The sequence below is a fragment of the Myxine glutinosa genome, chromosome 4 (genome assembly GCF_964187855.1).
Source record: "Myxine glutinosa chromosome 4, kmMyxGlut1.1, whole genome shotgun sequence".
Lineage (NCBI taxonomy): Eukaryota > Metazoa > Chordata > Myxini > Myxiniformes > Myxinidae > Myxine > Myxine glutinosa.
The window spans coordinates 110,148,358-110,161,559 of record NC_136264.1 but is presented as its reverse complement, the minus strand read 5'-3'; the positions used below and the strand labels follow the sequence as shown (position 1 = coordinate 110,161,559).

General features: G+C 43.3%; 1 protein-coding gene across 1 annotated transcript; it reads left to right on the top strand.

The window, feature by feature from the left end:
* Positions 1–2,985: 2,985 nt before the first annotated feature.
* On the top strand, positions 2,986–8,121 carry LOC137425071 (proheparin-binding EGF-like growth factor). Its single transcript, XM_068113084.2, has 5 exons — positions 2,986–3,184; positions 3,516–3,873; positions 4,358–4,519; positions 4,888–4,980; positions 5,332–8,121. Exons 1-4 carry the CDS (start codon positions 3,142–3,144, stop codon positions 4,958–4,960), a joined length of 636 nt encoding a protein of 211 aa, XP_067969185.1. The 5' UTR covers positions 2,986–3,141; the 3' UTR covers positions 4,961–4,980; positions 5,332–8,121.
* Positions 8,122–13,202: the final 5,081 nt, after the last annotated feature.

Sequence of the window (13,202 nt, the reverse complement as noted above, 5' to 3'; positions counted from 1 at the left end):
TCAAAAAGTGAACTTCATACATTTGCAAGCTATAACCAACTGCTAGGGAATCTACTGTATCTCTTAACCAAGGAATGAATCAACTGAACGTTCATCGAAGTATACAAACTGTTGCAGGAAGCAAGGAGAAGCTGATACTTCTGGTGTTAACCCTATGTGGGATTTGCACCACAGAAAGCTAGTCTTTTGCTCCGAAGAAGGGTTGATGCTCGAAACGTCAACTTATCCTCACTCGATCAACATCCTGTTGATTCCATCCATTATTGTACCTGTCTGTCCCTAACACTTTGCAAAGATTTGCTTCCCTATTGTACCTGTCTGCCGATGTAGGTCGACACTAGCCTTTGCGAAGATTTGCTTCCCATTTTATTATTGCACTTTATACCTACAGTCTCTATCGGAGGCCTACCTGAATAAGGTCGCCAGCTTAATAAATACTTTAACTAACAAGCATTCTGAGTATTGCGCTGCAATACATGTCCCCTACCAAAGCTCAGAGTGCCATAACTTTGTCAAAAATGATCTATTATGCAAATTTATGCACGGTTGATGCTAGTTTTCAAACTTGATCTGAGGTATGCTGAGACACATGTGTGTCATGCCTCGCCTCGTTGATAAGCCCACAAGGTCGCTCAGTGGAGTGGCCTGCACGTATTGCACTGTGTGAATTATATAATTACCAACTCACGGTCTGAGGTACCAGCGATTCAAGAGATATCCATTTTTATAAAATATTTTCGTTTAATTAACGATATCTGCCAAACCACGTGCCCTATCGCAAATTCCAAAAGGACATTTTAGTAGACTGACATGCTGAACAGATCTGTGAGGTTTCCCCTCGATTGGATCAAAAATGAGGGAGGAGCTAGGTTTTAAAGGTTCATGCTTAAAACCGTCATAACTCTGAAACCATGTGACGCATGACGTCATGCTCGTTGACTTTTTTTTGTTCGTCGTGGGTATGCGATTCTGCCTGCAAAGTTTGGCCTCGATCTGTTCAGCCGTTGCAGAGAAAAAGGTGTTTTCGTGTTTTCACGAAAAATAATATGGCGGCCGAACCACGTGACCTGTAACGTCATAATTACCATTAAAATGTTCTACAGACCGAGTCCCCCCTAGGGTGAAAATTTGATCTCAATCGGTCCTATTATTGCAGAGAAAATTTTTTTTTAAAGGAAATTAAAACTTAAAATGGCACTGAGTTAAGGATCATCAGAATTATCAGAATTCCCAAAGTTAAAAGTGCCATAACTTTGTCAAAAATGATCGAAACGTCGTGAAGTTCCAACTTGATCTGTAACTTATCACGAGGAAACCATGTGCCAAGTTTGAAATCATTAGCATTAAGAGTTTAGAAAAAAAGTCCGGAAAACTGTTCTTTGCGTGACGGACTGACGGACTGACGGACGGAGGGACAGCGTGCAAACCTATAGTCCCCTCCGGCGTACACCGGTAGGGGACTAATACATGAGTTGCATGGGCATGAAGGGGCTTTTATTGCGAAGGGGATGACTTCCACTGTCGCGCTTCGTCTTTATTGAATCCACCTTTTCCTGATGTGACCCCAGGTGATACAATACTAGGCTTTATTTCGAAGCACATTCTGCAGGTGCGGTATTTTTATGATGTTTGAATTATTTGGGGGGTTGTTTACTAAAGAAACTAAGGCAATGCCATATGCTTACTTTGATCTTGTTCAAATTAAGGTAGACCTCCTATTAATGCAGCTTATACAATGAGGCTAAATTTTTTTTTTAGGTCTGAGTGGTAGTGCCTTTCCAGCCAAACAGGTTTACCTATCCCTGTCAAATAATGCGTGTGAAGCCTCCTACAACTTAAAAAAAACAAATTCTCCCAACATAATCCCATTAAGTCCAGTACCTGTGAACTTGATAATGCAGTTGTCATCACTGAATTGAGTATTATTGGGCATATCTTTTGTATACAAATTATATAGGCTCATTGAAGAGCGAGGTCACAAAGGGTATAAGGTGCCATATGCTGCCTCTGTGCACTTACACAGAGGCGGTGGCACAGCATACGGGATGCAACGAGGGACGAATGAGCAGGAGCCGGAGAGAAGAGATTGAAAGAAATGTAGAAACCTGCAGATAAAAGGGGATGGTTAGGTGAGGGTTAACGAAGATAGCAAAGATCGAAGATACCAAAACCTTGATCTCTTCTACCCCCGTTAATTCACCCCAAATCCACTTTTTTTTTTTAAATACCGACTTTTTTCATTCCTGGAAGTTCCAGCAGTGTCCATGTGTTTTATACTTTCCCATCCCCCTCCCCCCCCCCGCCGCCTTCCCATGCGTCCTCCCCCCAAGCCCTCTCCCTCCCACAGATCTTCCGATGTCCCTGTTCTCTGCTGTTGTACTTGTGTGCTTCCCTCTCTCCCCCCCCCCCCCCCCCCATCTTGTCTCCCGCTCCCTGTATTGTATGTTTTGCGTGTCCGTTCGTCGTTGTTTTTTGTGATTGATGTTGAGTTCTTACACGAGCCTCGACCTTGTATACAAAAAAAAAAGAAAAAAAGATCATGATAAGGGATGGAGGATGTTTTGAGATGGTGGTGTACAGCCACTTTGAAATTCTGGATCGAAGAAGGGGTTTAGCAAATTGAGGAAGGATATTCCGCAGGTGGGAGAAAAGAATAGCAATGGAGTGGAGGTGAGCAGTAAACATGAAATTTAGGACTTTCAGAAAGAGGGCTTTCCTGGAATGGCAATGTGACTCATATTTTTTCTATTTCTGACAACATCACCAAAATAGCTCTGACATCTGGGAGAATAAGGCAATAACTGGTAAATCAATACCAACAGATTAGAATAGGGCACAGAAGGTAAAGAAATCGGAAGTGCTCATACATTTCACCCCCCTGTTTATGTTTCTATTCCTGGAAGAAAACCACACCCTTGCCTTCACACACCCACACCTGCCCTTAGCCGCATTTTGCTTTAAAAGAACCGAATCTCAGGTACAAACGTGAGCGATTGGACTGAGGCGGGTCGACAGCGTGGAAACTATTTGGCTAAATCGTTCACACTACAAGTGCAGCCCAGTTCACGGTGTGTGAAGCAGTGAGTGGGAGAGTTCACGATTTGAAAATTTCACGATTGGAAAAATCGTTCACGCAACACAATGACGTTCTCCAGGTGTTTTATTCTGGCGATTGTTCTGGCAGGTGAGCTCTGCGTTTCCCACGTGTTAAAACCACGTAGCGTGAAAGTCTCATAATTCCGTGTCTTTCATGTCAGAGAAACCGAACCAGAATCAATATCGAAAAGGCCATGTTGTATAACCAATTGAAATAGAATACGATTGAATGATGGAAAATGTCCCACAATATTGAACCTTTATTTCTTGTGTAGCTCGTATGTTGTGGTTGAGCCAAATATGTCGATATCATGTTTTGCTCGAAGCCCATAGGTAGAACATGGTGGAGTTTTGAATTTTAAGCGTGACAATCATTTTTCTCAACTTGTCACATTCTTACCCTGACCATTGAACCCTAGTGCTGTTCAGCCCGGTGAATGTGCAAAGCACAGAGACTGCTCCGGAAGATTGGGCGGTACCTGAGAACTTGGGAGAACTTCCAGAGCAGGATGAGGGCAGCGCAGAGGAAGGAAGTGGAGGTTTGGAAGTAACCCCAAGCGGTGGAACTGGGCTACACTTAATCAGCGAGCAATTTTCAACTTCTCCTCCAAAAATCCAGTCCAGGAGAGAAAAGGCGGAGAAACTAAAGAAGGAAGCAAATGTTAGAGGAGTGGATATTGGATACAATAGAATGACGAGGTGTACCAAAAGGTTCCAACATTACTGTGTTACCGGCACGTGTCGATACTTTAGGAAGCTGAAAAAGGCAATTTGCCGGTGAGTAAAAAGCCAGTAAATGTGCCCGTCCCTTCGGTGTCACTTCATTGTAATATTTGATGGTAATCACATGTATTGCTTTTGTATGAATACAAATTGTATGCTTTAACTAGTCCATGCACATTGATAAATGCTTGCTTATTGCAACTGATCATAAAACTACTTCCTCTAGAGTTTGAATGGGTATTGACACCACATATGCTTCAACAGTAACATCTCGACATCTCCATATATTAGAAGTGATCCCATTACCGTACCAAGTTTCGACTGTAAAAATCGGACATGCCGATCTACCGATTTATGTCCTAAAACAATATGTACCTGGAGACATGGCAATGCCTCATTTGAGATCATTTAAGGTACAGATGGAGAAAGGAAATTGGCATCTACAGAGTAGGCCGACACATTGGTTCTTGTGACGATGTTTGATAAAGTAGAGCAGTGTTATATATGTGCTGGAATTCAAGACTATATCTTCCAACAGGTGTGACAACAACTTCACGGGGGAACGATGCAACAGAAAATTAATGATGAAGTCACTGAATAATGAAGCCAACCATCAAAATTCCGCAACTCTCCCACTCACTGCGATTGCTCTTGCTGCTCTAAGCCTCCTGCTGTCTGCTATAATGCTGCTGACCACAAGGTATGTATTCGCATGAACATTAATATGCTTGAAACCCTCAATTTATATGAGAACTGTCCCCTGAAATTACACGTCACAAACATAATGCTGAGTTTTTTTTTTCTGGCCGGAATTTAATTATTAAATAATTTGTATGTTTTTTTAATTCTCCTTAATGACTATTTACATTGTTTTACCTATTAATATGGTATTATATATGTTGGTTTTAATCAAATTGTAGTGTGTTCCGGTTTGAGAACAATTTCGCTTTGAGAACAGTGTCCAGGAACCCAAATCATTCTCAAACTGGGAGTTGTCTGTACTAGCAACATTCATCTTTTGATTTGCCTTCCTTTTGTCCATAACCCCCAAAACCCAAACCATTGTAGGTGCCGAACAGAACATAACTGCAATGTGGTGGCAGACCTCAAGAAGAGTAAACTTCAAAAGACTCTTCTGTAGACACAAACTGAGACTGCATGGTAATGCCAAGAAATTTTGGTACATTGCTTTGTGACTTTGCTTGCGTATCTCCTAAAGTCGGAAAATGTGAAAACTCCATGTAGATTTATCATTAGCTCAGACATCAACATTGGAAGATGGAATTTGAGTGAAGTTGCAATATTTGGAGTGAAGTTACACGCACGTGCACACACACACACACACACACACACACACACACACACACACACACACACACACACACACACACACACACACACACGCACACACACACGACTTAGCCAGTGTATTGGATCAGAGTGAGGTTAACACTTGTATGCATATCATTTGATATGGAACAAATTGTGACAGAGGGACTATGTTGTTCACAGGAAGTGATCTCAGCTGTCGCCACGACTAGGAAGCTATCCTCGACAAGATGGCGTAGTTCCTGCTTCAGTCCACATTTTTAACCACTTGGATGAAGAAAAACTAAATGGAAATCGTTTTTGACAACATTTTTCGTGCACCATTCACATCGCATCAAAAGATGTAATGCCAAATTCAAACAGTCTATTAAGTACATACTATTGAAATGTACCTTTTAGCCACCTTTCAAACTTTGTACCTGTTTTAGCTTTTTTCAGACCCCGTTAGACCCTTACACCCTTTTAGACCTTTTATACCCTTTTCAGACCTTTAGACATTTAACTTGGAAACTTCATCCACCCTCAGGGTGGGACGATGATGAGGGTTGTCACTTGTGCTTTAGATACCAGAATGACAGCGAACTGCTTGAACGTCAGTTGCACTGTGGCTATCTATTAGAACGTACCTTTTAAACCTTTACACCCCTTTAGACTCCATAGACCCTTGAGACCTCATAGACCCCATAGACAATTTAGACCCCTTATGTCCCTTTAAACCCCGATAGAATCTTTGGATGATAAAAAACCTTTTGGACCCCTTCGACATTTACACCCTTTAGACAGACTCCTTAAACCAATTTAGACCCCTTTGACCCATTTTAACGCTTTTAACACTTTTGAACCCTTTAGGAGCCTTAAGACCCATAAAACCACTTAGGATCCATTTGACACTTTTACCCATAGGCCATTAGACCCATATTAGACCTTTTAAGACCCTTAAGACTTCTTTAGACCGCTTAGAAAATCAAGAAAAATCCCACTGAAAATTGTTTTTAATGACATTTTTATGTACAATTTGTGTCATCACATCACAAGTTGCAATGACGAATCAAAACTGATATCCCAAAGCGAAATTGATATTGAAAAGTGAATCAAACTACTGATCTACAGATAATCTAATGGGAAACCAGAATGAAATGCTGTGAAAAATACCGTATGGAAATTGCCGAAAGCAAAGCTATGGGGAGCATAGAGAGAGGGGGCGGGTTGGGGCTGAAGCAGCCACATGTAGAGGGATAGGTGCCTTGAGTAGTCGATTGGCTTAGAAAGAACTTCGGTGACCTTTGGTCAAGGGAAGCCTGAAAAAGTGCCTTAAACCACTTCCCAGCCAAGCTTCCACAATTTCGTTTATTTACCGTGTGCGAAAGTGCTGTGTGTGTCGCTTGTGCTCTGTTTTTTTACTTTGGGACTACACCTGTCTGCCGGTCAGACATCGAACAATCCAAAAATTTTGGGTTTTGTGACAAAAAGGAATATATATTTAAACGAGAGAGTTCATAGAACACTTTACCCCACACAGTCTTGAGAAAAAAAGGACATGGGGAGGGTCAGCAAGCGGCGAATTTGATTGGTCGAGATGACGTAAAATACTGTAATATTTTGTCCACGTACTGTGAAAGGGAAGGTTTTTGAAAGTGCCAAGAAGGCGATTTTTGTTCTACATTGTTAAAGTATTGTATATAATTAATTTGAAACAAAATAAAATATTTTAGAGGATGTAGAAAATGATTTTTTTTGGAAGTTTACCGCTGTTGATGCAGTGGGAGACCAGAATGTCCACCTTTGGTGCCAAATTATCCAGGTAGCAAAGGACTTTTTATCCTCAGTGACATGTTACAGCTGCAGAGCAGCTCATTGAGGCAGCCAGCAGACAATGGTCTACTTTTATAAAAGACAGAATAGCATGAGTTTCTTTAATGTCCACCCGTGAATGCTAGTAGATGGTCACCCAGGCTAGCATCCCATTCAACGGGCGATTTCCCCCTCCCAGTGAATCTCCAAGGTGGCAGTTTAGAGTTCAGTGGGAATCAAATCTAGACTAGACATTTCAAAGGTAGGTATACAACTACTCAGTTACCCTGTCAGCCTCCGCAAGGTGGCATGACGTTTCAGTATATCTGCATGTCTATGTATCTGTACAGTATGTCTGAAGGTTTTTCGTTAGGAAACTTAGGAATGGCACTTAGTTAAAAAAAAAGAGAAGAAGTTGACAAACACCTTACTGATGTGCAGGTTGTGACTTGTTTTATTTGCCATTGTAGAATTCTTGTCCAAAAAGGGGGGAAAAAATAACTCTACACAGCTATTCAGCTCAATTTCTGTAATTTTGGGGAAAAACTACATTTGGAAACTTAAAAGGCATATTAAGGTCCAGGTAGAATTGGAAAGGATAGCTGCTATTTGTAAACTTTCCGGTGTTAGTTTTCTTATAAGAATAATCTTATTTCTCTTCCTCACTTTTTCCAAAACCTTGGTGTCGGGCGATGCCAAAAAAGTAATAATTGGCTGCATTGACTCTCGACATTTATTGGGAAAGTTTGAGGGGAAGTGGGAAGGGGGGCAGTGAAGGATGTAACAAGTTGAGAGTGTAAGAGGGGGGATGTTTTTGCCAGTTGTGTAAAATAAAAAAGTATGGGCCTATTGACCCTCAAGCTCCAATTATGTCTGTATCTGTGCTTGGTGTGTATGTATTTTCCATATTAGAACAATGCTTTACTCAGGTGGTGCACAACAATCAATGCTACTTGCATACTATCACACTAATGCAAACAAATGTCATTTAGAAGCATTATCGTGCTCGTGTTGAGGTCGAGATGCTTGTTGGAGTGCAATGTGCGTGAATCGGTATTCAATGCAAATAATCGCTACTTTGCACGAAAACAAAAAGTTGTTTTTTGATGTTTTGTTTTCAATGTATATTTTTCAAATTTTTTGTTAATAATGTATATTTTTTTGAATAAAAAACAACAACTTCACTTTACTTTGTCTGTGCTTTTTCAAGACCATTATATCGTGCTACTCTATTGTTACACCCATGTTTGGCGTGGATTAAATGTTCTTCTGGTTTTCACTAGAAGATGGTGTTGTGACAGGACACAATCACGCATTCACGGATGTTACCTAAAGTTCTCAGTAACTACATACAGTCAAAGCACCCTTTATGCGACCAACATGATAAGTCATGCAAGTGCGGATTACTCGGTGGGCTGAAAATGCATCTGTTCCACAAACATTTTCACTCAAGGTGAATTGTGTTGACATCTTGCACTTCTTGCACTTTCATGTGTTGAAAGATTTGTTCTCAAAAATATTTCTGATGAACCAAATGGAAGAACCTTATCGCAAGACGAGACGACACAAACAGTTCTTTACAATTAGCAGAAGTCACACTGTCCTTTGGGGAGTTTAAAACAAACAAGCACTAATAAAAACAATGGCTTATAAATGACTAGCAGAAGTACCCGGCATTGCCGGGCGGGGGAGGGGAGGGGAGGAGCGGGGGGGAGGAGAGGAGGGGGGGAGAGGAGAGGGAGGGGGGAGGGGGAGGGGAGGGGGAGGGGAGGGGAGGGGGAGGGGAGGGGGGAGGGGGAGGGGGATGGGGAAGGGGGTAGGGCAGAAAGGAAGGGGTAGAGGGGAAAGGGAGGGGCATGGGGGAAAGGGAGGGGCATGGGGGAAAGGGAGGGGCATGGGGAAAAGGGAGGATGAGGGGAGGGGGGAAGGGGAGAGGGTAGGGTGGAGGGGGATGGGAGGGGAAGGGTAGGGGGAGGGGGGAAAGGTAGGGGGAGGGGGAGGGAGGGGGAGGAGGGAAGGGGAGGGGAGGGATATAGATGGTTACTGGCAATTGAGGGGGAGGGGAGGAGGGGGAGGGGAGGAGGGGGAGGTGGAGGGGGAGGAGGGTGGGCGAGGGTGTGGGGGGAGGGGGAGGGGGAGGGGAGGGGGCGGGGGGGAGGGGGATGGGGGATGGGAGGGGAGGGGGGAGGGGAGGGGGCGGGGGGGAGGGGGATGGGGGTGGGGAAGGGGTAGGACAGAAAGGAAGGGGTAGGGGGGAAAGGGAGGAGCATGGGGGAAAGGGAGGGGGAGGGGAGGGGGGAGGGGAGGGGGGAGGTGGATGGGGATGGGGAAGGGGTAGGGCAGAAAGGAAGGGGTAGAGGGGAAATGGAGGGGCATGGGGGAAAGGGAGGGGCATGGGGGAAAGGGAGGGGCATGGGGAAAAGGGAGGAGGAGGGGAGGGGGAGGGGAGGGGAAAGGGGAGGGGGGAAGGGGAGAGGGTAGGGTGGAGGGGGATGGGAGGGGAAGGGTAGGGGGAGGGGGGAAAGGGAGGGGGAGGGGGAGGGAGGGGGAGGAGGGAAGGGGAGGGGAGGGATATAGATGGTTACTGGCAATTGATCACATCCATAAATGATGTAATCCACACAATTTATGTACTTTACATAACGTTAATAGGAATACATGGCCGTGTAGATGGGAAATACAGTTTGGTAGAAATAAATCACAAATATCAGATGAAAGTGAAAAAAAACCTATGTGGTGTGAATGGCAATGTTCCTCGCTGAAATGTGAAAAAACTGAATTACGTGCGAACACATAACTGTGAGACATGTACGGGTCTCCCCTCCCCCACCCGGCAATGCCGGGTACTTCTGCTAGGATCACGTGATGTCACACAGTGATGTGACACTGTCTTTTGTGACACTGAACCCGTACATTCCCAACCCGTACATTCGCCCTCTCGACTCAAGCTCGTATTCGATTCGTATTCGAAATCGAAAGGGGAAAGGGGAAATCCTTCGTATTCGAATTCGTAAACACGAAATATGAATTAAAATTTAATTCATATCGCACAAAATCGACACAGAACACGGTCGCATAAAGGTGAAAAAACGCAATGGGTTTTCGCCCTGAATTACGTGCAAACGTGTGACGTGTGACGGGATGGAACATCACGTGATCGCTCTGAGCGAATCAGCGAGCTGCTCGCACTGGCTGAGATTAGCGGGTACTTCGCTGAAATGCGCTGAGGTAAATATGAATAAAAAATATGTATCTCGTCAAATATGGTCTCAGCCATGTTCGTCCCAGGCTCAATGGCCATGTCTATGCCAAATATCAAGCACGTGAGCCTCTCCGTTTCGGAGTCTATCGGTAACATTACACACACACACACACACACACACACACACACACACACACACACACACACACACACACACACACACACACACACACACACACACACACACACACACGTGCACCCACACACACACAAACTGTGTTTTATATATATAGATGGAAACTGCAAATTAGTCTATTAGGGAGGTTTCTCACAAAGATACTGATTTTCCATTTTCATCGAAACTCAATTGCTTGGGTTTCTGTATTGTGAGTTCCTGGCCTCACTATCAGGCATTCTCAGCTAGCAACATCTATATTGTAAAAGGAACCATGTCAGTCTGCCTGTCGGTCATGCTATAATTTGAGAATTTTGGATTCCGATGAAACTGATGACGGTGGATTCAGAGAACTCCCAGGAAGGTTTGCGACGCAAAAAATCAAAAGGACGGTTGGTGTATGGGTACATGGACACATGTGGCGAAACTGCAAATGCCAACTTGCGACGCTGGTTATCCCCACAGGGAGAGCAGGATCTCCGAGGAATCCTTTTTTGTTCTTGCCCCATATATTAGCAATGACAGCAAAGATTGGTATTCCCATCTTATATGCTAGTGGGTATGAAAAGCAGAAGAGAAATGATAAAGCACTTCAAGACCACAAAGTTGCCCATGGTGAGCAAGAAGCAGACCCTGGATACTCAACTTCCTGTCTGTGAGATGCCAACCATGTTGAGTATTAGACTGCATATCCCCAAGGAATTCAAGATTGGAGGAGAATAATGGGTCATACCCCATCATGCATCGTGCAATGAATACAAATCTCCTGTTTTGGGGGGGAATCATTGGATCTGCCTTGTGGGTTAAATCATTGGATCTACAGTCACGTGAAAAAGTAAGTACACCCCGTGTAAAGTTTTGACTTTAACATATTTTAACATACAGCTATTTGATCTTCATTTCAACAATATTAATAGATAAAGGTGATATAATATAACAAATATCATGAAACATTTACATTTTGTAGTCCATTGTATGATTTAAAGAAACATAAATGCAAATTTCGCATGTGGAAAAAGTAAGTACACCCTTGGGTCTAATAGGTGGTATTGCCCCCTTTGGCAGAAACAACCTCAAGTAGGCGTTTCTTATAACTGTCTACCAGTCTCTGACATCGACTGGGAGAAATTTTTGCCCACTCCTCCATGCAGAATTCTTTCAGCTGTGCGATGTTTGAGGGGTTTCTTGCACGCACAGCTCGTTTCAAATCCCCCCACAACACATCGATGGGATTTAGATCCGGACTTTGACTTGGCCATTCCAGAACCCTCCATTTCTTTCTTTTCAGCCATTCCTTGGTGGATTTACTGGTATGTTTAGGGTCATTGTCATGTTGCAAGGTCCACCTTCGGTTGAGCTTCAACTTTCCGACAGATGGGCTCACATTATCCTCAAGCACCCTCTGGTACAATGAATAATTCATAGTGGATTCTATGATGGTGAGCTGCCCAGGCCCTGATGCAGCAAAGCTGCCCCAAACCATAATATTTCCACCACCATGCTTTACAGTTGGTATCAGGTTCTTGTGGTCAAATGCTGTCTTTGGTTTTCGCCAAACATGTCTTCTGGTACTGTGGCCAAATAGCTCTACCTTTGATTCATCTGTCCAGAGCACATTGTTCCAGAAGTGCTGGTCTTTGCCTAGGTGTTCATTGGAAAACTTTAGTCTTGCCCTGATGTTCTTTCTGGACAGCAAACGTTTCCTCCTGGCACACCTCCCATGTCGATCAAATTTGTGCAGCCTCTTTCTAATGGTAGACTCGTGCACTTTGACATCAACAGTGGCAAGAGCTACCTGTAGGTCCCTTGATGACATTCTGGGGTTCTTAGAGACTTCTTTCAGCATCTTGCGGTCTGCTCTCAGGCTGAACTTGCTGGGGCGGCCTGGCCTGAACAAATTGGCAGTTGTTTGGAATCTTCTCCACTTGTCGAGGATCTTCCGGACAGTCGAATGATTGATTTCAAATTGTTTGGAGATCTTTTTAAATCCCTTCCCTGACTCGTAGGCATCTATAACCTTCTTTCTGAAAGCCTCAGAGAGCTCTTTTGATCTAGGCATGGTGATGCCACACTCTTCAACAACAAAAAGCAAACCAAACGAAATGTCTGAGGTTTAAATAAGACAGGTTCCTCCAAGATCCTCTCTAACGATGTTCTCATCATTTGCACCTGAGCTGGTGCACCTGATTCTAATTTTAGGTATTTGAAGTAGTGATAAATGTAGTGGTGTACTTACTTTTTCCACATGCGAAATTTGCATTTATGTTTATTTAAATTATACAATGGACGACAAAATGTGAATGTTTCATGATATTTGTTATATTATATCACCTTTATCTAGCAATATTGTTGAAATGAAGATCAAATAGCTGTATGTTGAAATATGTGGAAAAAGTCAAAACTTTACATGGGGTGTACTTACTTTTTCACGTGACTGTACTTCGCATGCAAAAGGGACACCTGTCTTCAACGAACCTTGTTCTGCTTTGGCTCGCATTCTTTCTTTGCCCTCCACTCATACTTCAGCCAAGTGAGGACTTGCACCTTGATCACAGGACAATATGCAAGTTTTCCACTCACAAATACACATTTGTTTCATCGTTTCCCAACATATGGAATTACTTGCCTGTATTAGACATTGACCTTTTTTCCTCCAGTCTAAGGTGGTGAATCATTGCCACCTCATGTCATTCTTCATATATACTTGTGCTCTTCCTACTCTAACTTTGTTTGCCTGATTCTAAACATTTCCACATACTCCTCATCATCTCTGCCCATTTTCCACTAAACTTGACCAAAGTTCAATGATGGATAGTAACAGTGCCTTGTGGAGATATCCGCAAAATTCCATTGGCCTTTTGTTGACATTTATCTTTCGTCATTCAA